Source organism: Erithacus rubecula (genome assembly GCF_903797595.1).
Source record: "Erithacus rubecula genome assembly, chromosome: 3".
Lineage (NCBI taxonomy): Eukaryota > Metazoa > Chordata > Aves > Passeriformes > Muscicapidae > Erithacus > Erithacus rubecula.
In genome coordinates this window covers 100,416,997-100,444,987 of record NC_136689.1, presented here as the reverse complement: position 1 = coordinate 100,444,987, position 27,991 = coordinate 100,416,997, and the positions used below count along the sequence as shown (strand labels likewise).

General features: G+C 41.7%; 1 protein-coding gene and 1 pseudogene across 2 annotated transcripts; both read left to right on the top strand.

The window, feature by feature from the left end:
- The first annotated feature begins 7,693 nt into the window (after positions 1–7,693).
- On the top strand, positions 7,694–12,603 carry LOC306799430 (myosin regulatory light chain 2, smooth muscle minor isoform-like; annotated as a pseudogene). The gene is made up of 4 exons (XR_013777928.1): positions 7,694–7,947; positions 9,398–9,595; positions 9,756–9,917; positions 10,956–12,603. The product of XR_013777928.1 is annotated as a myosin regulatory light chain 2, smooth muscle minor isoform-like (transcript).
- Positions 12,604–19,922: 7,319 nt separating this feature from the next.
- Positions 19,923–25,194, top strand: LOC306799565 (myosin regulatory light chain 2, smooth muscle minor isoform). The gene is made up of 3 exons (XM_079300776.1): positions 19,923–20,420; positions 20,574–20,735; positions 24,400–25,194. Exons 1-3 carry the CDS (start codon positions 20,237–20,239, stop codon positions 24,570–24,572), a joined length of 519 nt encoding a protein of 172 aa, XP_079156902.1. The 5' UTR covers positions 19,923–20,236; the 3' UTR covers positions 24,573–25,194.
- Positions 25,195–27,991: the final 2,797 nt, after the last annotated feature.

Sequence of the window (27,991 nt, the reverse complement as noted above, 5' to 3'; positions counted from 1 at the left end):
AAATCCAAATCTTTTATTTTAAAAGCATTTGTGCCTTTCATTGATTTTTTTGCAGTCCTCATTACTTTTGCTTTGCTACACAAAGGAGCAAAGGTTCCAAACATTAGTATCAAAATTAACATGCTCCTGTGGGATAGTTGAATCAGGAAGCAAGGCTAGAGAAGGAAGGTGTATTGGAGCTTTGTGGAGCTCAGTTTAATTTCTTATGTTAATTAACTCATTTTTCCATTGGAATTTGTTTGTTTTTTCACTGCTGTCCTGAGCTCATTTCATCAATTCTCACCAAAACAGACTCATAAACTCCCAGTTTCAGTTCTCCACTGCCTTCCAGGTTTGCAGGAAACTGATTCCAAATCTGCTTTTCTTTTCCAGCTCATGACCTACTTTAGAATATTTGTTTTCATACACTTTCCAAGCACTTGTATATTTTATTTAATTCATATTGATTCAAAAATTTCTTCTAAATTAAGCCTAGATCCAGAGGAAAATTTTCAAACCTCACTCAAGTAGTAGATCTGCTCTGGCTCATTACACTCACACAGAATGTTTCTCTGCTGCAAACAAGATTTATTTTGTTATTCAAATGGAAAACATATTTGTCATAGGTGTTTTTGATCACTATGATGCTGTATCTATTTTTACATTTGTAATTGTAATTGGAAAAAACATGCTTTCCATCCTGGAAAAATATTTGAGCTTTCCATAAAATAAACACACTGATTCGCAGCCTGTAGCAAAACCAGAGAGACTGCTCAGGGTTTCATCATGTATGAAACTGCAATGTCAGGTTTCATAAAGTTTTAACAGCTGTGATACACCCAGCTCACAGGAAAACTTCTGAGGCAAGAAGAGCTTGGGGACACCTCTCTAAAGTTTCCATTGACTGGGAAAAAGCAATTAACAGCAGTGAAGCAGAGCAAAGAGGGGCAGCTATACCAAGGCAGGCCCTCACTTTGTAAAATAACAAGCAATTTCCCTTGGTAGAAGCAGGCAGATGCTTACTACTGGCAATGCTCTATGGCTCTCAGCACAGGACAAGGACATGCTGGGGCAGACACAGAGGTCCTCAAAAATGGTCTGAGGACTGGAGCACCTCTGCTTTGAAGAAAAGCCAAGAGAGTTGGGAGTGTTCAGCCTGGAGGAGGCTTGGAGGACAAACTATAGCAGCCTTCAGTCCCTAGAGGGGGAAGAGAGAGCTGGAGAGGAACTTTTTGCATGTGGCACATGGTGATAGGACAAGGAGAGATGGCTTCAAACTGCAAGAGGGCAGACAATAGAAAGGAAGAAACTTTTTCCTGTGTGGGTGGTGAGGCACTGGAACAGCTCACCTACAGAATTTGTGGATGCCCCATCCCTGCAAGTGTTCGAGGCCAGGCTGGATAGGAGTTTGAGCAACCTGATATAGTAGAAGGTGTCCCTGCCCATGACAAGAGGGCTGGAACTAGGTGATTAACGTAAAAGTGCCTTCCAACCCAAAAAATCCAATAATCCAGTAATTCTATTCCATGATTTGTGGAGCTCAGAAGTGCCCCAAGGGCCACCCCAGAGGACGAGACAGTTGTCAAGTCTTTCCCCTTCCTTCCAGCCGCAGCCTAGGTCTGGGCTTATCCCCACACCGATTTGATGCCATTTCAGCGCTTCCCTTCTCCCGTTCCCAGCGGCAGCGCAGCCGGGCTGCTCTCGGGTCCTGCCCAAATGCGGAGCTCCCCTTGCTGGTGGCAGCCGGTACGCACCGGGCACCGGCTCCCAGCGCCGTGCAGACACAAGCGTGTCCAGACCAAGGTGGGAATCCGAAATAGAAATGAGTAAATCATCCCCAGAACCTGCAAGCAGGCGGCTGCTGGGCTCCGGTGCAGGTGCAAGTACCTCTGGCTTCTTTACAGGCACATGGGAAAAATTGTGGGAAATAACAATCTGCATGCAGAGTAAGGTATTGAAACTGAGAAGTTCCCAAGCAGAGTACAGAACACAGCAGTGGAGAGCTGGAGCATGAAAAGATGTGGAAGATGCAAAATGCAGAGATTCCAGAGGCCAGGAGAGCCCGGGACAGCTGATCCTTCCCCAGACACACCACCACAGAGCTGGGCAGGATGCCTGCCAGGCAAGAGAGGAGCTCCATTAATACTGAATTTATTGCAGTGAGACTATGCACATAAACAAAGGAGTCACTGACCCAAAAGGATTAGCCTACATCTAGGTATAGTCAAGACTGAGTTTAAAAGCAGCCTTCTTTCTTTAGGGACCTTGGGCCTCTGAGGAAGCAGCAGGTAAATCACTTCAATGCAGATTCTAAAATTACTTAGGTGTGCAAATATTGGAAGCTCATAGTGCAAACTTCCAATTCCCATTGGAATTAAACTTCAAAACGACCTAACTTACTGACAATCTCTTTACATTCCAAAACCTCATCTTTAGCATTTATGGTGGTCTAGCTCACTTGTGTTTCAGTTTCACCCTCAGTAAAGTGAACTCATGGCACTTTTATGAAGTAGAAGAAGGTTTAATGAGAAGAATGTTATAAATAATGGATGACTTTTTTTGTAACTGGTTAATTATTTTTCTCTGGAAACAGGATTGCTCTTCATGAGCCAATATTACTGTATTTCTTAAAGATTACTGAAATCTACTGAGTCCGGTTCTCCCTACTTCTCAAAATAAAAGTTTGCTCATCCTTTCCCACTAGGAAATTATTCAGAAAAAAATTGTAAAATGTTAATCAACTATGGTGATTTAGAGTGTAGGCCAAAGTCCTCTGTGGTTAGTCAATATATTAAATATTACTCATGATGTTAAATATTAAACTCAACAGCTGCTCATATGCAGGACTCTACAGACATAGAGCCAAGTATGAAGGATTATTCTGACAGGTCTTCCTACATATTCCTTACTGACATTTTAGGCTTTGCTTGTGATTTCCATTTTTCAAATTTCACATAAGCTAAAATATTATTCCAGTATAGGTCAGAAAAAATTAACATTGAGCTAGTATTGTACCAATTTTTGAAGGAAAATATTAAAAACATTGTCATTGTATTATTTATTTAATAGTTGGATAAAAATACCTTTAAATGGATAAATATTGTGATTTCTGCTCATATCAAGGCTAACTTGGATAAATTATGCATCAATTTCACTACTGACTCCAGCTGTGGCAGCAGTGGACTCTAGAAACATAAGAAACAAAGATGGAAGAAGTGATGCAGAGCATGCATGAGTTTTGTATGCAGCATGAGGAATGACCCATTTCTGGATCACAAGAGGAAAGCCTGTCTCAGCTTCCATGTTGGAGCAACTGTGCATCAGAAACTCACATGGTCAGGGTCAGGGGTTCAGGGTCAGGAGCTGCCTGTTATGATACAACAGGCTCATCCCAAGCAGGCATCCTGCCAGTGCCCAGGGAAAAGTGGGAGGTGTGACAGCAACCACCACAATTCCCTATAGGTAAAGAATACTGCCAGCAGTAGCAGGGACAGGGAAAACTGCAAGAGGTTTTTTTGACTCTGCAGGTGCTGAGCACGGGAGATGTTCCCCCAGAGCTATGCTCTCTGCCAGGGGAGCCACACCTCCTGGACACTCAGTTAAATTAATTTCCCTCAAAAAAGCCAGAAATATGGGTAATCTCTTCCTGCTTTCACAGACTACATGGCTTTATATCCAGTTGCAAACTCTGCAAAAATTAAGCAAGTAGAACTAGACACAAAGTTATAAATTAGGCCACATAGGCAGTGCTGTGATACCTATTTGTTAAAGAATGCTCGTATCTTTGAGCCTTGAGGGGAGATGAGTTAGAGGGGACCTCTCAAATATAAGTATCTGAAGGAAGAGCCGGGAGGATGCAGTCTGGGTCTTCTCGGTGGTGCCAAGGAGTAAGATGCATGGGAAGTGCCGCCTGAATATGGGGAAGAATTTCTTTACTGTGTAGGTGACCACAAACTGAAACAGGCAGCCCAGACAGGGTGTGGAGTCTCCCTCACTGGAGATGCCTGGATGCAATCCTGTGCCATGCGCTTGAACAGAGGCCGCACAGATGAGCCGCTGCGGTCCCTCCCAGCCTGACCCATCCTGTGCCTCTGTGGTTCTGTGTTGCTGTCCCCGCACAGTCACAAGCAGCTGAGAAGGGCACTTGTTCCTGGCAGAACCCCAGGGAAGGCGGAGCAGGACGCTGGAAGCCGCCAGGGCGGTGCCTCCCCGGCCGAGCCCCGAGCCCCGAGCCCCGAGCCCCTCACAGGGCGGGCGGGGCGAGCGGCACGGCCCCGCCCCCCAGCGCGAGCAGGAAACTCCCGCCGTTGCCTTACAAGGGCAGGTTGCGCGACTCCCTCCGCCCCTCGGCTTTGGAATGTGGTGACCGCACCGCGCTGCACCAACGCGCCGCCGGGGCAGGGGGAGAGGACGCACAGGCTGAGCTCGTGGCCCTGTCTTTCCCCTTCAAGGAATGCAGAGACTCCAGGGAAAGGACGCGAAACACGCGGGCCGCCGCGGGTCCTGTTCCCGGCGCGGCTTGTGGCGCCTGGCCGCCCAAGCGCTGAGCCAAGCCGCCGCCTCCCCTTCCTGCGCGCATGGTCTCGCCCACAGCTTCCTTCCTGCCCGGCGGGGCGGTGGCCGCTGCTCTCCGGAAGTGCCGCTGCAGCCGCTCCCCGCCGGTGCCGTGTCCCGCCGCCAGGTGAGTCGGGGGCTCTGTCCCCTCCCCGCGGGGCCTGGGGTCGGCAGCCCGTGCAGAATGGGGCGGTGCCGGGCGGGGGGTCGCTTGCGACGTCGCCCGCCGCGGGTACAGCTCCCCTTGGGTTCGGTGCTGCTGATATAGATGGGGATCCGCCCTGCGGGATGGAGCCGGGGGACACCCCAGCTCCGGGCCCCGCGGGGACGAGCTCCCTGTGCATCATTTGAGGGAACTGGTGTTAAAGGTACTGCTTGTCTCCCTGCCGGAAGGGCTCCGCTGCCTCTCGGCCACATCGAGCCTCTGCGGGTGTTTCCTCGGCTTTGTCCGGAGGCGCAGGGCTGGGAGCTGCTGCGGGGGCAGAGGGTGAGAGACGGGGTCTGTCCCTTCCTGCGCACAGGGTTTTGGAGTAACCGTGCACAGGTTACTGCGCTATCGTGCCTGGTGCCCCGGCTCTCAGAACCACAGAATCAATTAGGTTAGAAAAGACCTCTGAAATCATCGAGTCCTGTGGCCGACCACCATGGGAACTGGACCATGGCACTGAGTGCCACGTCCGGTCTTCACTTAAACATCTCCAGGGATGATGATTCCACCACCTCCCTAGGCAGCCCGTTCCAGTGTCTAGTCAGCCTTTCTGTGAAGAAGTTCTTCCTTATGTCCAGACTAAACCTGGCACAATTTAAGACTGTTCTCTTATCCTGTGGCTTGTTGATTGGGAGAAGAGGCCGATCCCCATTTGGCTACACCCTGCTTTCAGGTGGTTATAAAGAGCATGAAGTCACGTCTGAGCCTTATTGTCTCTTATTTCAGACAGGCTGTGTTGAATCCTTGGCGCTGGATTTTGAGGCAAGTGTGAGTCTTGTACAAGGATTTTGGGAAACTTTCCAATGAGGAGTGTGTTAAAGCAGATTTTAAGGCTGGGTGGGACAGCATAGGGTTTGGTTTTTGCTAGTTTGCCTTTATAAAGTGTAATCTGCTCTTTATTTAGCCTTGACACATATCTGGTGGAGAGCACTTTGCTCTTATCTCTTCCTGTTGCCACCCAGATTATGATGGATTTGTGACTGTATATGATGCTGTAATTGAGTACATGGACAGAACTTGGGATTTAGCTTTGAGGTTGACTTTTGAGTTTGACATTCTATCGTAGTTCATGTAGAGACTTTCTTGGCTATGGGTTTGGGGATTTATTGTCATGGTTTGGTTTTTTTCAGTGATAGATTTTGCAATTATTACAATATTCACAATTTTGAAATGTGGGAGTGTTTTCTAAAGCATAACTTTTGGTCCCTGCCTCTGAACTAGTCCAGCCTGCATCACTTGCACAGCTTATTACTTGGCTCAAAATTTTTAGTTGTTTTTTTTTTCTCCAAGGGTTTATCTCTTTTCCAGATGAAGGGACCACAAGATGACTCTTTGTGCTTCTGTAGTTTGATATCCACTGTGACTGAAAAAATGACAATACACAGGCAGCACAAAGCAGCACAGTGCTGCTACTATCTCTTATTTTGTTAAAACACGAAAATGTTCCTAAAGAAAGGTTACATTTTCAGAAATATCTTATGTCTCACAGGTTAGGTCTTACATTTGAAGTTTCTTGGACAGCTTCCAAAACAGGCCCCAGACCATTCAGTGCAGCACAGTATTAAACAACAGGGACTAAACCTACATATGATGACTATTTAACATAGAGTATTCCCACTTTTTCTCTACTGAAATTCTATTTGCAACCTATACTAACCCTATTTCAATTACAAAATCATTGGCTTAGGTGTGGGTCTTTTTGATGCAAACACTTTTGGAACTTTTAAATCATAAATTGACGCCTTTGGCTAACTGGGTTGATGGCTTTGTTTTTCTGAGCATGTTCCAAAATGTACCACCCTCTTTTTAACAGAGATTCCTGAAGCTGAGTCCAGTGTTTCAGGTATAGCTGCACCAAACCTGTGCTGGAGGGCACTGCAGTCCTGTGAGAGCTGATGTTTCTCTGTAGCTAGGCTGACAGCTCTTTTGGACTGGAGGAGTTGCCAAGCTTGGTTCAATGAAACTTAGAAAACAGTAATGCAAGCATTGGCACTTTGTTCATTTCTAAAATATTTTCTAAATATAGCAAAATATTCTCTGATAGGTCACTCTTCTCAATGGAATTAAAAAGAATGTGCTGACAGCCCGCTTTTGTTACCTCCTCTTGCTTAGGATTGAATTGTAGGTGAGAGAATTGCAGGTAGTGGCTTGCTGGGAGCTCTGCCGCCTTTTCACTGATCCTAAAATTACAAGCCAGACACAGTGAGGTGATAAAAAGTGATTACCTTTAATGGGATCCTTATGGTGCACAACACACTGGATGAAAAAGCACCAAAGATGTATACTGTAACAAGTGGATACAATTTTATAGTTCAGCAAATTAGAGACACAGGTGATGAAGTAATTCTACCCTGGTTCTTCCCTTTTCTGAACCCCCCTTCCCCCCCCCCTTTAGATAGGAACTAAACTTCATTTATGAAAAAGTTGGAAAGTCATTTTGACCTAGGTTCCCAAAGAATATAACCTTGGACCCCCCCCCCCCCAGGCTTTGGAGCCACTGGGGAATGTATTTTGTCTTTCTAATACAGTAGGTAAAATGCTAGCTATGAATACAATAATAGGCTACAGAGCTGCAAATATGTATGTAAAGAATATGGAGATGTGTGAAAGTAAAAAGGCAAAAATCAATTTGGTCAGCATCAGCACGTGCAGGGTAAACTTTTTTTGTTTACTTTGAAAGAGCCATATCCTGAAAGCTGCATTATTTCAGAGAAGAGCTATTCAAATATAGTTTAGCTCTATTTTGAGTAGTGGAACTTCTAATCAATAATCCAGAGTGAGAGTTTGCCTGAGGGTTTTTACAGCGGTAAGAAAACCACCAAAGTTATGCACAACCCTTGGCTGCAGCTTGAAAGCAAACTACCTTTGTTGTCAGCTGTCTACATAAATATCTCGAAGTCAAGAGTTCACATTTATTTGTTGCAGTGTTGTGGAGCCAGACATCTCGGGTAGCTTGTGGTTAGTGCAATGAAGAGAACGTCTGCGTTGTTGGGCGATGCGCAGTTGCATTTCGTGAACTATTTTTAGTTCAGGACATAATGGTTTGTTTTGTACGTCAGAAGAACGTTGTAGATTTAAAAGTGTGGAATTAGCAGGGGAAATCAGTAGCTGTCAGGGTGGACAGACTGAGAAGGACGTAACCATGGAATTTCCTTTCATGATCCAGATGCTTGGTACACCCTGTCAGGTATCTAATACAAAGCAAGGTAAAATGTCTTTCCTTTTATTTAAAAACAAACAAAAAAGCTTGCTTTCTGCCTGCATATAGGGTTGCTTGTATAAGGGAGTTACTTTGCTTAATTTTACCCCCTTTTTATTTTTAAGGATGAGTCCCAGTTAGTGACTTCAGTCTTGCTTTTCAGGAATCTAACAGAAAGTACTCTGTCTTTGAGCAAACTATCTAAGAGACAGTTAGAACTGTGCTATGACTGATTAGCATTGCATTTCTGACCAGATAATTTGTTTCCTAGTTATAAAATTAATACTTGGTGTAAATTTCAGAATACTGATATTCTTCAACTACAGATGAAGTTTTTCTTCTTTCAGTAGACACTTGCTACAGGTGGTTTCTGTAAAATTCAGAGCCAAGGATGCAAGGATACCTGGTTTGCATAACACTATGTTTGAGCATTATGAAGGATTATAGCAGCATGGATTACACTTTAGTTTTAGCTAATGCAAGTAGAGGTTATGAGATTTTTGGAAACAACATTTAAAAGGGTTTAACTTCTGATCCAAAAGCAGGCTTGAGGGTTTTGCGTTTGCCTTTCAGTGAATGACTCAGCTTTTCGAGTTTGTGCTGTCATACATTTAGTTGGAGCACTATGTGTATCTTCCCAGATAAAGAGATGCAGTTAACTTAAAAGCCTCACTTCTACCCTGAATGTATTAGTGTTATGATATATAATAACCTACCATGTTTATTTCTTTATTTGACAGCTTCAAGGGAAACAATTACATTGTTATACCTGTGATATGTGAAAATATATTAAAGTATACGTGTATTTCGAAGGGTTGGTAGTTTAAAAGAAACAGTCTTCACATTTTTGTAGCTATTATGGCTTTAATTCATTTTAAAAAGAGTATGCTGGCATTTGCATGTGTTGTGTAGTGGTTCCACTGTGTAAGGTAATAGCACTGTCAAGGTTTTGAACCAAGTCAGTGCTCTCTCTCAACAGCAGCTAGTCTAACAAAATGCTGCTCAGAGCCTAAAATACACTTCTTCCCCTCCAAAATGTTAATTTACCATGCTTTCTGATCTATTTAACAACTGTGCTAGTTTAGCAGCACATATCCTTCTATGTCAACAGTGCCTCCCAAATTCCCAAATATGTAGTCATCTTAATTTGTAGAAGATGCAGGTGGAGTCAATACAAGCACTGTGTAAGTTTCATTACAAAAGCTATTATTTGATTTGGGTTTTTTGATGTAGCCTGCTATTGGCCTACAGTGCTGGTCCCTGAATCCTCAAAAGCTTTATGCTTTAATAGCAAATGAAGTCTGAACGAAAGTGGAGCAGAAGATACTGAAATGAATGTGCACTTCGGGGTATATGTCAATAACATGAAACTTAATATCCCTCTACCCATCCTTCCCCCAAGGGCATGCAATGTGATTTAATAAGGCTAAATCTTGGATATGTTTCTGTCTCCTTAGAACCAACAGCCACCATGTCTAGCAAAAGGGCAAAGACAAAGACCACCAAGAAGCGCCCTCAGCGCGCCACTTCCAATGTATTTGCGATGTTTGATCAGTCGCAGATCCAGGAATTCAAGGAGGCCTTCAACATGATCGACCAGAACAGGGATGGCTTCATTGACAAAGAGGACCTGCACGACATGCTGGCCTCCCTTGGTAATGCCCCTTTGCTGTTTGTGCTTGCCAGGCAAATTGGTGCTGCCAAAATCAAAGTGCTGAGTTTGGGATATGAGAGGTGTCTCAGTTTGCATTAACACTACTGACATTACTTTCTGAGTCTGAAAGCTAAACCAAGTATGAATCCCTTTATTTGTAGGAAAGAATCCAACGGATGAATACCTGGATGCCATGATGAATGAGGCTCCGGGCCCCATCAACTTCACCATGTTCCTCACCATGTTTGGTGAGAAGTTAAATGGTACTGACCCAGAGGACGTAATCAGGAATGCTTTTGCTTGCTTTGATGAAGAAGCAACAGGTATGTGGGTAAAACAAGAGTGTACATGTACTACTTCCTTCTGTAGCAATAAATAATTGTGCTCATAGAAGTGGTGATCAGTTTTTTAACTCTGAAAATTTTAATTTTCTGCAAACTGAAAATCATGCCTGTATCCTCATATGCTAAATTGACTTTTCTAGTCTAGAAATTTTATATTTTAGTCAGTTCATTCTCTTGTTCATGACAGGAGAAAGTATAAAAGATGTTGATTGGGAACCAGGGTCTTAATTTATTCCTAACTTAACATTCACCTTTAAGGCTGCTTTTATGAAGGGAATAATTTTTTTCAAAGCTGTTGTGATTTTATGAAAAACTTGTTTTCTGTCAGCAGCTTGTGTCTACCTTCCCTCTGGTAAGCTGCACTAAAAGGAGAAGAAAATGAATGTAAAAAATTCTTTTGTGACTCGTAGGGGTGATGATAGAAGGAATCACAAGTTATACAAGACTACTTGTTTAGTAATTCATGCAAAAAATCTATTCTTTGCAATCAGTCTGGTAAATGTGAAATTTGCCACTGATTTATGATCAGTTTGAAATGTTGTAAACTTTCTCATGTTTCATGCATTTGTTGAATGTTAATAGTCAAGTTCCATGACTATTTTTTTGTGGTTTTTCAATGGGAATCCTCAAGGTAAACTGATCCCTTTGTGATTTTTAGAATACTGAGTTGTTAGAAGGTTTTTGGTATTGTTGGGAGTGTAGACCTGCTGTTGGGAAGGATGTGCAATATCAATACTGATAAATTTTTTATATCCTTTGGAACACCACAGGCAAAGCATATAATGGTCTTTATTTGAAGTAGTCGTACCTTTCAAACTAAGATGCCTGATTGGATTGAATCCTTGTAATTATTTTGCAATTTTAGTAATAGGCTTTAATGACGTTGTTTTCATAAGGCAGATGAAGATTGTAGATATGTTTAATTGAGGGAAAGAACTCAAAGAAAGAAACTGTCACACAGGTATTTAGCAGATAAATGTAAAAACTCCTCTTCTGTCCTCCTACACTGTGCTCCAGGGTTCATCCAGGAAGACTACCTGCGGGAGCTGCTGACCACCATGGGAGACAGGTTCACGGATGAGGAGGTGGATGAGCTGTACAGAGAGGCCCCCATCGACAAAAAGGGCAATTTCAACTACATCGAATTCACGCGCATCCTGAAACACGGGGCAAAGGACAAGGATGACTGAGCACATCCCAGATACCTGCAGATTATCTCTACTTCTATGTTTTTTTGTAACGGTTTCTTCCTCATAGAACTTGTTGCATGCATTTAGCTCCAAAGCTTTTGTCTTTTTCAGTATATTTATCTATTCCAGGCCATTTAGGCATATTTGCACCTGTAATCAGACTGGAAATGGGGAAAATATTGTGAGGGAAAGGCTACAGGACAAACATTCCCTGGAGTTGATAGTCCAGGAAAATAATCTCAATGTTTCTGGTTTAGCTGGATTTTTACATTTTTGTAATAAATGCCATTTTGAAATAAAGATTGCTATATAGATAAAATACCTCAAAATCTTTTGTGAAGAATAACATTTCTATTATGCATTTACTAATGCAGCTGCGTTCACTGCATTTTTCTTGCAGTTGCAAGGCAAGCTAGAAAACTCATTTTCATAGTGTTTTGTTCAGTATCACAGGGTTCTGAAATGCTCCTAGCAGCATCTGCTGGCATCTTTAAAAATGCAGCTGCAGAAGTCTATCATCTCAGATTTCTGAAGTGGGATCTGACTACTGTATAAGTAGTTAACTAAAGAAATTATTAGGGAAGATGGTTACATTTGCCTCATGGCCAGCAGAGAACATTGATTCTTAAGCAGATACTGTGCCCAGCTTTTGCTTCCTTTTCATACTGATGGGTTTTCTAGCAGTACTTTCATGTCAAAGTGTGCATTCTTCTTCATTAAGTAAGGGGGGAATTAGGCATATTTTTTCTCTTCTGCCGAAGGAAGTTTGTGCAAAGGAATCTGCTGGCACTAGTTAACAGCAATATATAGCCAGAAAACTTACATAAAGCTTTATATTTCTACAGCTAATTCATTTGTATGAGCCAAGTCATTCTGAGAATTAACTTGGTAAAATCCTATGGATGCTGAAGTTGTTTTCACTTTTCAAAATATCATACATATTCCTCAGTTATATTGATAAGATGGCTTTTAACCAATCACAGTCATTCAGAACTGTTTATGCTGATGTCTCAAATACAAAGAAAAGAGGAGGGGTTGTTCTGTTAGTTCTTAGTATGACCATGCTCTTCTGTGTGCCTCATTCTCTTGGCTACTGCAAGTTAGAAAGCAGGAGAATTTATTTTGCCTGTGTATTTATCAGTTAAAATAATGACCTCTTATCCAGAAAGCTTTCCCTCAGCTATATCACATGACTTAAGATGCCAAGGAGTAGGAATTCAGCACAAAGGATTGTAAAGGCTCTGACAACTTAACCTGTAAGGTGGGTTTGTCTCATTTCATGTGATAGCATGAAGGCTTGGATACTTAATCTTGCTTGTGTTCCCATATGGCAACTCTGGAAGACACTCTGGCTTCAAGTTTGTAAATAACTTGACAAAGTATACTCAGCTGGTGTACTTGGACTATTTTTTAATTTTTTATTCTAGGGTGGTTTTTTCTACTTACAGGCTTAATTAAAATTGAGTTTTCAACCATTCTTTTCCCAGTTTTGTCTTTTATCTGCTAACAAACTTAGCCTCAGTTTTTCTCCTACTCACATTATGTTCTACACTACTTCAAGTTGCCACAGCCTCTTCTTTTTTTGAAAATTTGCCTTTTAACTATCTTGGTGCTCTTCAGTAATAGCTGGTGAGTTATTTCTCCACATGACACCTGCAAGATTCTAGGAAGTATTTTACAAGGATGCATGGAAGTTTTCACCAGCATGCCCATGTGACAAAGACAAGAGAGTGGAGATTTAGGAAACTGTCTTGTTGAAATGTTGCTATGTAACATTAGGCTGGAGACTGAGTTATGCTGTCACTTTAGACTGATCTTGTCACCTCTGTGCAATTCAGTAGTGTGTGCATACATGCAAGCGGCCTGCTTCAAGGACAGATGTAAGGTACTGATTATTTTTTCCCTTTGAGTATCTAAATGGCATTAAGAATCAGACAGCAGTTTACTTTTTATTAGGAATACTGGATCCCTAAACCCTTTTTTTCCTGATCCTGTTTTCTCTGTAAATGTTGGGTGCTGGTAAGTTACACTGAGTAAGCAGCAGGTGTGCCAGCTGGATATTTCTTGCTGGAAGTAGTGATTTTAAAATTGTAAATATGAGCTACATGAAAGAGAAACTTCCTCCTTGAGAGGAAACTGTCCATTTCAAAAATATTCTGTACTGCTGCTCTTGCTTTCTGAACAGCCAGCTGAAATGTGGGGTTGTTTTGTTCCTTGTCAGTCTTTGATGCTCCCTCTGAGTAGAGGGTGAGGCAGAACTGTACAGATGTAAAGACACCTACTCAGGAAGATGTGTTACTGGGAAAGAATATCCAGGGATGTGTGAGTATAATGACAGTGTTCCAAGTTCCACTTTCCCAATTTTTTTTAAATTGTAGGAGACCAGCTAACCTGCAAGTGGGAACAAATCCCTTAGCCACTGAGAGGACACAAGGCCAACAGCCCCAGCCAAAAGCCCATATAAGAGATGTTTTGTAGCTAGGCAGGGAGGAATGTGACAGCTGAGGTTGCATGCCGAGGGCTGTGGGGATGTGTCATCAATAATTCACTTCCAAAAATAAAAATAACTTTGGTCACTGAAACAGCTTAAAATTCTGATGACTTAGCCTTAGCATTTTGCAGCCAAAATCTTGGAACCTAATCTTTTCTCCTTCGGGGTTCATACATGAACAGTCTCTAAGCTCAGCACCAGATTAATCTTATGATGAAAAACTATTTTCATAGGGTCATGCACACATTTAATAGCCTTACATCTACAGTCATCTATAATGCCCTGTGGAGCACTACTGAAATTACTTATTTTACATGACCCACTTACCCTGTTCTAAGGCTACAACCACAGAGGTCAAAATTAAGCCAAAGAGCTACTGAGGCTGCATGAGAAAGGTCCTCCAAAAAGGACCATGTTTGTGTCGAGTGCTGCCAGGGGATGTTTGTCTGCTACCTTTTCTTCCCCACTCTGCTGCTGGAGATAAAGGTAATGTGCAACATTTTACACTTGTTTCTGCTCTTTATTTAAGCAAATAAACCCATTCTTACAGCACAGTGATCAGATGACTGAAGCATTTCACGACATGAGGGTGGCTTGTTACACTAGCTCAGCAACTAGGGGATGTCACAGAGCTAGTCCCTACACTCCAGAGCAAGGATCTGTTTCACTGCTGACCTAAGGACTATCTTTGGACTGCTTGTTTCTAGGATCCCTGTCATAGCTGGAGAAATGAATGCAGCACAGTGGCCCCATCCTGGCACAGGGCATTGGTGACAACGTGCCTTTGTGTCCTGACACCTGCATTCCATCCAAAAGCTGGAAAATATCTGAAATCTCGTCACCACATATTTCTCGTGGCCTCTCCTAGTCTGGACTGTTGCTAACCTCTTATTTGGGATGTTCATGTAGAATTTCAAACAACAACAAATGCAAAGGTATTCTGACAATGCAAATCCAAATAACTTGTGAGTAACAATCGTATTCTGACAATGCAAATCCAAATAACTTGTGAGTAACAATCAAAGTATAGTCGGGAACATTTCAGATACCAGCAGTTAATCCTCCCTTGGTACTGCTTATGCACCCATGCTCCTGTTTTGGTTTTGTAATTTTTCAAAACCCTAGTGTAGTTTTAAAATAACTTTCTCCTTTGGAAAATAGTAGGATTACAGTAACTCAGAAACAGTACTGCAGAAACTAGAAACAATACAAAAGGCAAAAAGAACTCAATAAATGCCTCTTAAAATGCAGCTGAAAATTAAGTTACCATGAAATACTGAAAGGTAATACTGGGGTGGCTGGGGAACCCTCTGAACAGCTTTTTTGTTGGCTTTTTTGGTTTTTTTTTTTGCTCTGAGGAGCAACTCTACAGAGATCAATGTTTCCCAACTTTTGATATATTAGATAGAAAACTTCCCATGTTACAAAAAATGAAAAAAAAAAAAAAAAAGAGGGGAAAAAAAAAGAAAAAAAAAAAGGTGGCAGCACATGGTTGCTTTTCCTACTTTTCTCTGCAGCCCACGGGTAAAAACACTTCCAAGGAATGTTTTCACACCAGAAGTGTGATATTCCCTAGAGACCATACTAATAGGCCCTGCATCACAGGACTTAAGGGGTCAGGCAGTTTTTATCAATGTAATAAATGTAAAGGGAAGATGTTCACATGTTTCTAAGCAGCATGCACTTAAGAGGAGAGCAGGAAACCAACCTGACCTCCCAGAAATCCCAGCTGCCTGCTGCATGCAGACTCCTCTGCCATGCAGCTGTGATTCAGCCCCTCGGTAAAACAGCCTCAATTTTCAGCTTCGATAAAGTCTGAAAGTCAGTTACAAATACTACAGGATTAGGCAGGTGAAGACTGACTTTGCTGCTGCCACCACCTGCTCCTTTAGGCACTTCTAGTAATCATTTTACTCTTCTTGTAAATTGCTTCATTTTGCAAGGTTTATTTAATTCTAACTTTGACTATTTTAGTGTATTGCTGAATACTGGACTAGGCTTTGGTTTGTTTTTTAACTATGAATAGTCCTTGGGAGTTAAAAGACAGCATTTCACACTAATTTCCAGCCTGTGCCAAGCATATTCAATTGAGTGAGTGTAAATTGAGGCCTGCAAGACCTGTCTTAGTATGTGCTAAAATAGAGCTGGCATCAGTCATGAGTTACTTGAATCTTAACTTAGCCTTGTATCTAACAGGCTCTGGGTTTTTCCCCTCTTTTGAGTTCTTCCTTTATTGTGACCTATGTCTAACATAAAAGGTAGTGGCAAGATATTCCTACCCCATAGGAAGCATGTTGATTTTGAAATTGCTCCACCAGCCAACCAAACTTGCACAGGCATCAGCTGATAAGAAAACTGATAACAGCTTACTTCTCATGTGAAACACATGACTAAATATGCTGCTGCTTGTTTTCTGGGTATGTTTTAAAACACCATTTTAGACCTAAGGCCAAGCCTTGAGCACATTTCATTTTCTTCCTTATTAGTACATACACACTGTTAGATACAAACTCTAATACACAAGGAGAGAGCACATATGTACATCCTTAGGTTTAGCAGAATTAATTACATTTGTTTGAAAGATTGGGGGGCCTTCAGCTCTCCTTACTAAGAATATATTTTTGCATTTCAGTTCTTTATGGAATCAGTGTCTGGCAGTACTCCTGATTAAAATAATACAAGAAGACCTGAAAACCCCACAAAGATTTGGCTAGAATTGTTCCAACTTACCAGCTAGGATAAAAATCAAGGAATGGCCATACAGCACACAACAGTCAGAACAGACTTTGATCATAAAGAACAGGGAACAAAAACCCAGAAGAAATCAACAACCCAACAGCCAAAGATGTACTTTTCAACATTTAGCTGGGGTTTTTAATTTGTGTTCTTTAGGTATAAAGGACTTTGGATCTGAGAATGCAAGGAGCTGAGTAAAGTCCTTAATACTCTGTCAAACACATGTCAGTGCCTATTCATATAGTTACTGAGATGCAGTTTTAAATAAATATATTGAAGTTTGTTTTCTCCTGTTTGCAACATTTCATAGACTAACTGCACTTTATTTATGTTTCATTAAATATCTCTGCTTTATCCTTTGAGCTGTTATGTCATTGTCATAGAATGCTCTAGACAACTCATCTTCTTGCCTCTTCCTCAACTATGCACACTGGAAGTTACTAGAAAGTCAAACTGTGCTTTTTTAATTTTCAGTATAGAAAAAGAATATGTGTTTCTTCTATAGGCTCCACTCCATTCTGAGAGCCTTTATTTTTCATGCTTCAGCATCTAGGGTGAGCAGGGACCACTTGGGAAAGCAGTAACCACATTTATTCATGAGGTCACTGAAAGAAAACAAGGTAACCTGCAGTCTGAGGCCCTCCAAGAGACTCAAGGGAAGACACGTGTTCAGAATCCCTTCTTTAACTCATGACTCTTCAAATGTTTTCCCCTTGGATCACAGCACTGGAGTTATTTTTGGAGTAATTCCAGAAAACTTTGTGATGCTCTCAGCATCTCAAAAAGAGTGACTGTCACTGACTGATACTGCACTGCACTTGGTAAAGCTGAGCAGAGGCAACAGCTGCCAGCTGGAATCAGGGACAAAGGGATGGAAAGGCAGAGAGATGAGCCAAAATACCAGGTGAAGCAACTGACAAACAAAATGTTTGCATTAAGTAATAGCTTAGACCTAGAATTTAGATGGATATATTTAATTTAGACTCTGCTGTCAATACTTAATCTCTGCAATTAACATTTGTTGAACAGTGATAATATGCTCTGAAAAATTCTGCTAACTCCTAAAACTTAAGTATGAAACAGATAATTTTGAAGATTTTTTTACCTTCAATTCAAAGAAAACAAGCATTTAAATGGCACTGTATCGAGTATTTTAGACAGAAAGGATGGGAACAATTAATTCATTTTACTTTAACAGTTTTTTTCTTAAACAAGACTGACACAAATGAGAAAGAAGAAGGGAGTAATGAAGGAAAGAAGCAGAAAGAAGAAATATTAAAGAGATAAGAGTTCAGCATTTTTTTAAAACCATCTTTTCAGAACGGATAATTTCTGTTCTGAATGTTTGATGCACAGCTCTCAGGAAACACCACACCCAAAAAAATACTTACTTTTTTTCCTTTTCAACATTTATGTCAACAAGTTCACAAAATATCCTATTATAAAAGACAAAACAAGTCTTTCTTTTCTCTTTAAGTTTATTGCTATGATGAGTGCTGTAATCAAGTAAAATTGAACCATTTCTAAAAACATTACTTAGATTTACATAAAACAGGCCTGTAGGAACTGCTTCTCATTCCACTGTGATGCAACAAATTAGAGACAAAAGCTTCAAGAGAGAGACACACACACTGACATGCAATTTTGTCATTAAGAACTGATCTCATACTGGGCAAGTAATGTTAATGTACCTATCCCCACATCTGCACAGGTTAAACACTGAGAACAACACACACAGTGACAGGTATCATGTAACACCCTTTTAATAGCATGAGAAACAATACAAGAGTGGCATGTTTGCAGTAGTGGTTCAATTTAAAGTAACTGATGAAAGAAGTTTAAATTAAGAGATCAAATAGCTTTTCATAATTAAATTTCAACACACAATTCAGTTGTTCAACATTATCATGGAGTATTTTATTAAGGCTCTTAACATCTTGATATTTCTACTGCTTTTCTGCCCACTCATACTTTGCATGTAATTATCTTGAAACTATGTGCCACGTCTAGCAAGCAGGGAATTTTTTACCCAAAACTTTTTCCATTAATAGGCTTTCAATTTAGTAAAGTTTAGTCTTAGTTTCTATTGCACTTTGAGGCAAACTTTAGAAGTTATATTAAAATTAATTGAGTAAGTATTATAAGCTAATTAGGCCAAATTCTCAGCCCTTGTGAAATAACTTCTGATTTGAGAGGAGAGCAGGGAAAGAAAATTGGGCCTTTTGGCAATTCCCTTCAAATTTGAGACTGCAGCTTCTAGATTACACATTAAATTACAAGTTAAGTTCACTAGGTCCAGTGGCTAAATGTAGTCCATTTACACTTAGAAATATACTTATTTCAGCACAAGTTTGTATGTCTACTTTTTCCTTCCACAGAATGATCAAGAGACCTTTAAGATCATCTAGTCACTTGTTGAACATTTCCAGGGATGGTGTTTCCACCCTTCTCGGGCAGCTTACCCCAATGCCTGGCCAGTGCTTTTCCTCTTAAGATCTCTTGTTTTCCAAGACACAGGCTGCACACCAACAAAGCTGGCAGCAGGCAGGCGGGGGATGCAAAGAATGAGATCTGGCAGTGCAGCTTTCCCATCTGACTGCTTCAGGACCTTTCTGTGCACTGAACCACAGTTTTCTTGAAGCCCAAGCTATTTATGTGGGACTTCAAGAAGAAACATGGGAATAAGCAGTCCCTCTGGAAAATTTTAAAAATTTACAAGCGGGCTAAAACTGAGCTGCTTCTGAAGCAATTCCAGACGCCATCCCTCTACACTAAAACCAGCTTGTACCTCAATTTGAGATCCTACATCAAATGACGAATGGAAAAATAAGCGTCATCCTTTTTCAAAAAGCAAAACATGCAAAAATAAATCCTCCAAGTGGCCTTACAACCTGTAGCTGCGAGAGGCCTCTCTCTCAGAGCAGGAGCACCCACTTAGAAGACTTTAAAATTCAATCTGGAATTCTTCTGAACCCTCAAGCGAAATGAAGGAAGACGGAAGGTAAGGATAACACCTCACACCTGCTGATCCGGGCACGCCGTCCCCGCAGGATTTGGAGGCTTCGTTCGGCTCCGCGATGCGGCGCCGCCGTGTGAACCTGGGGACGCCGCGGGCGCCGGCACCGGCTGCAGGAGCACGGAGCGGCGCTCCACCTTCGGCGTGCGGAGCTTTTATGTACACAAAAGAGAACGCCACGGGAAGCTCTGGCTGCCCGCAGAATCCCCCTGAGCTCCGTCCCCACGGTCTCCATCCATCCCTGCCCTGCAGGCGGCGCCCGGGGCCCAGCGCCGGCCGCTTCCTCCGGGCTGCTCCAACGCGGCCGAGCCGGGGAGCGCAGGGAAGGAGCTGCGGGGCCGTGCGGGGCCGTGCTGAGCCCAGAGAAGCCGGAGCGGGCTGTGATCCCTAAGAAAAACCCTCGGCTGCCGCCTCGATGCCCTCTTGCCGCCTCGATATCCTCTTGCCGCTTCTCCCAGCCTGGCTCTCCCCGCCGCGTCCCCCCCGCAGCGCGGGGGGCGATGGTTTCTCCAGGAAGCGCTGGGCATCGCCGGCACCGCCTCCTCGCTTCCGCGTCCGCCCCGTACCGCGTCCTGCCGCCGCTGGGGTGAGGGTCCTCTCAACACTGAAATCGAAATTACTTTACGTCTTCTAATAATGACTCCATTTCTGGTTTATTAGTCTGTCTTTCCTTTACCCATATTTTCTCCTTCTCTTTTCTCCTTCTTGAAAATACTAGGAAAATACGTTCTGATGAGAGGAAATGAGAGCGCCTTAGAGGCGCGCTGTACCATTAAACCGTAGTAATTTCTCCTTTTTTAAATCCTAACTCTGATCTTTCTGCATTTACTATATTTCCTTCTCTCCTCAGTGTCCAAAAATCAACATGTCTAGCAAAAAGGCAAAGACAAAGACCACCAAGAAGCGCCCTCAGCGCGCCACTTCCAATGTATTTGCGATGTTTGATCAGTCGCAGATCCAGGAATTCAAGGAGGCCTTCAACATGATCGACCAGAACAGGGATGGCTTCATTGACAAAGAGGACCTGCACGACATGCTGGCCTCCCTTGGTAATGCCCCTTTGCTGTTTGTGCTTGCCAGGCAAATTGGTGCTGCCAAAATCAAAGTGCTGAGTTTGGGATATGAGAGGTGTCTCAGTTTGCATTAACACTGCTGACATTATTTTCTGAGTCTAAACCAAATATGAATCCCTTTATTTGTAGGAAAGAATCCAACGGATGAATACCTGGATGCCATGATGAATGAGGCTCCAGGCCCCATCAACTTCACCATGTTCCTCACCATGTTTGGTGAGAAGTTAAATGGCACCGACCCGGAGGATGTAATCAGGAATGCTTTTGCTTGCTTTGATGAAGAAGCGACAGGTATGTGGCTGCAACTCTGGCTGCTTGGCAGGGTTTTTATGTTCATTATTTGGGTTTCTAAGCAGTATGCTGGTTTTTGCACCTTTATGAATTACATGTGAGATGATAAATCCTACATGGCATAATCTGCTAAATTACTGAGACTAAAATCTATCTGGCTGTTCTGTGTCAGTACTGAGGACTAGTAGGGCACTAGTAGCACTGTTCTTCAGTGAAGAACTCTTCTAGGAGAAGAACGCTTTAACTGGGCAGTGTGTATGTTCCTCAAGATGTATTTGCTCTAAGATGAGGAATTGAAATTAGTAATGTGTGATTTTTTTATGGCATTAAAAGGTTATGATGGGAAATCTGTCACACAATTGAGTTTGTCCCCCCTCTGCAGTAGGTCTGAGATGCATCTAAATTGTTCAGATGTTTAATATTTCAAGACACACTGCCCAGACTTCATAAAGTTTTACAAACACTCACCTGGCTGAGTGCTCTTTATGGCTCTGAAGACAAATGTCATGGCCTCACCTGCAGCTCAGTTTGCTTTCAGATTGCTGGAAGGACTGCAGTGTTAGTGGTCTAAAGATAAAAACCGGGTGGGGTGTAGAAGGCAGAAATGACAGATTGGACTGGCTTGAAAAGCAATGTGAAGGGAAGGAGTAAAGCACAGAGCTCAGTTTTACTGTATCAGACTTCCAAGGTTGTGCCTGTAATCTTGAGATTAGAGTTTATGCTTTTATTTATTTATTCACCTAGGCTAAGATTCCTGAGAAGCGTGTAGTAACTGGGGATGAATCCATTAGGCAATTCTGTGGATTACAGAGTATCAGTGCTTTGATATGTTGTGAACTTGTTTTAGTGGCTCACGCTGAAATTATGTAGCCTCTGTACTAGAGATGACACTGCATCTGCACCTTTCCTCCCAGCTGTTCTCCACAATATTTTCATCTAACCAGTCTATATGTGCTCAGCGCCTTTCAAAGGATATCCTTCCGTTTCAACAGCTATTTTCAGTCTGTGTTTTTTTAGCACCTTTTGCCTTTTCAAAGAGCATCCCCTTCCTGCTTAGGTGTAGGTAAACAGGCTTTCTGTTGGTAAGGCCTTTTCAAATGTTAATCGACTTCCTCTCTCTCAAGGGAAATCTCTTTACCATCTCCTGGAGAAGGAAGTTTTGGTAGTAAGTTAATTATTTTCTCTCTGCAGTTAGTGTGACTCACTGTGCTACAGGTTTTAGGGGGTTTTTGTGTTCACCAAAACAAGAGCCTGTGAATTACAATATAAATAAAATGGTTGTGCTACCAGTTCTTTGGAATAGAAACTTCTGTGTCTGTGTAAACAATAACTTAGTGGTTTGGACACCCATTATGCTGATAAGATTGATTTTAATATCTCTGAGATCTGTGTGGTAAATGTTTTAGTCTAATCCTACAATGGCTTGAGGATACTAGTTTATTCTACTCTCTGTTTTGTGTCTTATGCCACCCTCAAATTTTAACAGGAAACATGCGAGATAGTTACGATGTTTTATTGAGTTTTGATTCATAATGGTAAAAATGAAGTTTCCAAAATAGCATGTGATGTATTTGTAGAACCCATGTTGTGTTAGTTAGTAGTTTATTAATTGTATCCTCTTATTTGGCTTCTGATCAGTTTGTTCTACAAGACCATTTCCAGCTATATCTAACTTTTTTTTTTCATTTCATGGTCTCCACATGTGTTTGTTATGGGCCTGATTTTCTAGCTCTACATCAATGTAGTTCTTTTGAAAAGGAGTAATAAAAATCAGATCCTTTAGATGAGGATAAGGTAGTCATACTTGTTAGATTTGACTTATATTTCCTATATTGCCAACCTAGTGGAATATGTTGCTTCAGCATTACTATCATGTGTAGTGCTGTAGAATTCGTATAAAAGTTGGATCTGTCTGCATTTGGATTATTTTTTATCTGGTCTTTGATTCTGCATTGTCATCTGCTTTGTGCTGCCTGCAACAGTCTGAATCTTAAGTTTTGCTTAATTTATCTGTTACTCCCCATCTAGACTGAATCTGTTTGCTTTACAATTTGTTGCTGATAAAACTTGTGGGTATTCCTGGTCTGGCAGCCCAGTTCAGTGTTTAAACAAGTACCTATTCAGACAGGAGCAATTAAGTCCTTGAGGCTAAACTTGCAGCACCAAAGGCCTTGCATTCTTTGAATACTAATCCTTATGTCATCTCTCATCACTGCTTGTCTCTGTAGGACAGCAGAAAGACAGTCTAATCTGTCTAGCTGCCTTTTCCCTCTTCTTTATGCCCTTCCTCAAGAGAGAACTCCCAGGTTTGACCTGAATAGGATGGGCCTGGCTAACTGAACAATCTCTCTATTTCTAAGGTAGAAGATTGCTGCTAGCCTTCGTTTGCAGTCAGTAGCCAAGGTCTACACTGGGGTATGGTGCTGTTTTCATTAGCATATGTTGAAACACATTTTTTCCCCCTTCCCCCAGCATACACCACCCCCATGCTAATTTGTCATGCTCATTGACTGCTTTTTGGTCTCCTGATTCCTTGTTTGGTTTTGTCTCTCTAATGAATTCTGTTTGCTTAACTTATGCAGCTCTCTTTCCAAAGCAGCACTTTTTTAATCACATTCTAATTGAATCTACATCAGTTGATGTGGGTGCCTGCATATGATTTCCAGCTGTTCCACAGAGTTTACTTTCTTACTCTTCTTTTTAGAACCTACTTCTACCTCATCTGTTCTGTTACTGACATTTCTCCAACTAAAATTCAATAACCAATTTCTTTCTCAAATGAAACAACTATTGTGCTGCTAAAGTATGGCTGGTCATATTTCAGCATTTAGTAGTTTCTACATTCTACTGTCTACCCTTTGTTATGCATGTTTCTTTTTTAATCTCTAAATTTTCCTGGAATTATTTGGCAACTGGTGGTTCTGCCCATGTCTTGAAATAGAATTAGCAGAAGATTCATAGAAACTGCTCTTTTTTATGTCTTTGTTAACTTCCTCAAAAATCTGCACTTTTAGCATAAAATAAGTAATGCATCCCACTCTTTTTTTTTTTTTTTTTTTTCTACTGGGTTCTCTACCTCTCCACCGTAAACATTCTTCCTACCTCCTGAGCTAACTTGCTCAGTCCTATCTGAAAGTCTCTTCTGTTATAAACTCCTTCCCTGGACACTTGCCAGGAGTTCACTGTATCCACATAAACTGCCTCCAGCAACAGTGTTGTGCAGAACTGAAGAGCCAGAGTGGTTATTTAGTCCCCAGGGGAAACTAGTTTATAGAGGATGTGCAAATATATCTAATTAAGGCAAGAAAAATATAGTTCATGTAAGAGACCTGCTTGTATAATGAAGACTAGCAGTGACAGGAACTTGTTTTTCCACTTTGAGCCGTTGAAGATCAGCAGATGGAAATAAGTGTTATTACACCACAGCAGGTCAGGCCCTGTCTTCAAAAATCTGTATGAAATGCATTAAACTTCCTTTCCCTTTGCACTCAAGGAATTTCTTTAGAATTCAATAAAGGAATTTTTTTTGTGCTCTGTGCAAAGCAAGTGTAATATATTAATGGTTAATTGCCTGTGTGTTGGCATGTTTGAGCTGCTGCTTTTGGAGACTCAGCTGAGAGGCTCAGGCTCCCTTTTGCATTTCTCTCTGCATGTCTCACTCCAGGGTTCATCCAGGAAGACTACCTGCGGGAGCTGCTGACCACCATGGGAGACAGGTTCACGGATGAGGAGGTGGATGAGCTGTACAGAGAGGCCCCCATCGACAAAAAGGGCAATTTCAACTACATCGAATTCACGCGCATCCTGAAACACGGGGCAAAGGACAAGGATGACTGAGCACATCCCAGATACCTGCAGATAGCACCTTTAATTCCTTTTTTTTTTTCCTTCTCACTAATTTTATTTCTCAGGATCTGTTTTTTTCCTTTCTTTCTTGTTGGAACCTTTTACATACATATTTAGCACTGTGGTTTCTTCCTCTGTGGATCCTAAGGCTGCTCAGGCACACCTGCACCTTTGCAATAAAACTGGAAAGTGGCAGGGAGAGAGAGGACAGCTTACAGTGACAGAGGTTGAGGGGCAAAGATGAGAGTTGTGGAGGCCCAGATAAAAATGTCAGTGCTGTTCATCCTGGCTAGCTTAATTGTACATTTTTAATGGTAATTTTTCAAGTAAATCACTGTCTACTAAGTGCACAATTAAAATTTCCGTGCTAGAAGTACCATGTTTCTCTAATGATATCTGTAAATATTTTTGCAGTCATGTTGTTACCTATTTTTGCCTTAAAAATGATGCATAAGTCACTTAAGCATACTGATGTTTGTACTTCAGCAACTGAGTATTTTACCTGCTACTGTGAGCATACACATGAAGAAAACATTCCCGTCCTTCAAATTTTAGTGTATTGTAAATTAATAATTTCTGTCTGAGACTTGCACATTAAACATTTTAAATCTTATGGATGTAGTTGAGCATGTATTTTACCACCTCAGTGCCTCCATTTCTTGACACTGAGTACTTAAAAAACTTAAAGTCCTTGTGGGTTTTTTTAAAAACAAGGATATATATGGGTATATATAGGTAGAGTTGCTGGTGTGATGCTTTTACCAGATCTGTGGGGCTGCTGATATTTAATTAATGACATTTCATTGCAACCATTTATTTCTTGCTTTTGTCTTTCTGTTTTTTTCAAAGCACAGTAAGAACAGGGCTGGATGAAGAAGGAAGGTGTGCTGTCTCTGTCCTTTTTGTTTTCTGTCTGAAAATGTTATTCTTGTTTTTTAAATGAAACAATATATACTATATTTTTAAGACCTCCTGCTGTGAGTGGTGTTTTGGGTGTGTGAAACTTGAGGCATTCCTTTTTATTCCATTTCTCATAGTTGTATCCACTATAGTTTTTGTGGTGTGGAAGGCATGGCAGATTTGCTACAGTATTCTGAAGCAATTTTACCATAATCAGAATGCTTGTTGTCCTGTGGGGTTTTTTTTTTTGTCTCGAGAGAAAGGATCATCAGAGCTCCTTCTGACACTTCTTGGAATTACATTAATCCTTTCAGAGTTTACATTACAAAATTAAGAAAAGTCATTTGGCTTAGAGCATTTTGCTGTTTCTTGATAGGCTGGTGTTGCAAACTGAACTTTTAAGAAATGTCACCGGAGAATGTGGTGGTGAGAGCTCTGAAGCTGCTGCTCTACCCCAGTCCCAAGGGGGCTTTGCTGAGGTGTGGAAGCTGTGCAGAGGGATGACCTGATCCCTCTCACTGTGAGCTTATACAAATTACATGGAAAAGCAGAGCAGGGGGAGAAGGTGCTGTATGGAATCAGCAGAAATCCAAACACTTCACAAATGTTTTTTTTTTTCTCAGTCCCTGCTTGTTTTTTTTTCCTTTTAATTTTATTTTTTAAATTTTTTTCAGTCCCCTCAGAAAAATACATTTGAAGGGGGCAGAAATTAAAAACTCGAAGGAGAACTTTTGCAAACTGTCAGTGAAGTTCTTTTGATGGTTCTGAAGGAGGTGAAGTCCTGCGGCGCCCGGCTGGGGCCATTCCCGGCGCCGCCAGGAGGTGGCAGCACAGCTCCCGGCACGGACGCCGCCGAGACTGGCGAGCGGCTCCAACCCAAATGTTTGTTGGGTTTGCGTTTTTGCTTTGTTTGTTGTGTTTTGGGTTTGTTTTTCTTTTTTTTAGTTCTAAAAAGCTCCTTTGGTGCATCGTGCAGAGGGGAAAAACATGCTCCGTTCCCGCAGAAGTTCTGTTCCTGCCACAGCAAAGGCTAATGGTGCCAGGATTTTTCACATTGCGGCTCTTGCACGTGTTGAATTTTTGGCCTTTTAATCAAATTGGTTCATTACAGAAGAGAGTAAAACGACGCCTCAGCAAGCCATTGTTACAGGCCTGCATGCACAAACACACATGTGGTGTATGTTTGACAAAGATTGGGTTTCCAAAGGACTTGCGGCCTTCCTTGTAACTCAAACCAGAGACACTGCTCCTGCATTTCACTTCTCAGTATCTCAGTGAGCGCTCTTCTTTTGTTAAGACTAGCTTTGAAAAAAAAAAGACCCCAAATTCAAATGTATATGTTTGCATAACTTTGTTTACGTAAGAATGACTAAAACCTGTGATATAAACTAAACTGCTGGGGCTCAGAGTGAGGCAGCTGGTATTTACCTACGGCAATAAATGCCAATTGTTAAACCCTAGTGCTTGCTTACAGGCCAGGGCTGTGTTGCTGTGTAGCAACACCTATATGCCATTTGGCCTTGTGATGACGAATTACAGCTCACTAATGCTATTGTTCTAAGCCTTGCCTTCGGCAGAATCCTGGTTTTACTCTCTGGACTTTAATGGCATTTAATGTTCTCATAAAAACATGTCTGAGAGGATGATAAAAATGGATTTTTGGTGTGTAACTCAGAGGCCTGGGATTTCTCTTGCAAAGAAATTTTAAACCCCTGCTCAGTTCTGATGCAGAGGGTGCCTTAAAGTCTGTGTCTGTCTGGAACAAGTAACGCTGGTTTTATGGACTAATTGCAGTTCTTAGTCCTGGCAAAATCATTCTCAGTAAGAGCCACAGAATTTTCAAGTGTTCTCACTGAAGTGGGTCAGCAGAACATGAAGGCATTTGTCATAGGATGTCTTTCTCCTTTTATTTTTGTTATTAATTCAGCTGTTTTGTAGATAGGTCACTTGAGTGGAGGGCGGGAACAATGTGGCCTTGAATCCTCTCAGCTAGAAGAGAGAATTAAAAGTAGGTCTGCAACATCCAGGCTGAATGTTAAACCACTGAACAATTGAATAAGGGAGGGTGGAACCATCACAAGCAGCTGTGTTTCTTATTGTGCCTTCTTTTTCTTTTTTTTTTTTTTTTTTTTTTTGGCAAATAAAGAAGCTTAGGCAGTGATCCCAGGAGAAGGAATAAAAGAGATCCATTCTACCTTGAGAGGACTCTTTCCTGCTCTTCAAGGTGAAGTTCCCAAAAGCCATGACTCACAAGTGGGGCTGGGATGCTTGTTTCCTGTGGTTGCAGAGGCACCAGAGCTGAACCCTGAATGAGTTTTAGCTTATAAACCGTTTCCTCTCCAGGTCTGTTTGTGAGCACTAGTGCCTCGCCAGGGAACTGTCTCACACATCCTGTATCTGGCTTAGCACCCCCCACCAGCTCCTGCCAGTGTAGGTAATAACTTGTAAAGGTTCTCACTGTCTTTACTCTGTTTGAATGCCGTGCTTTGTGAGCTGCTGTGGCTCAGCAC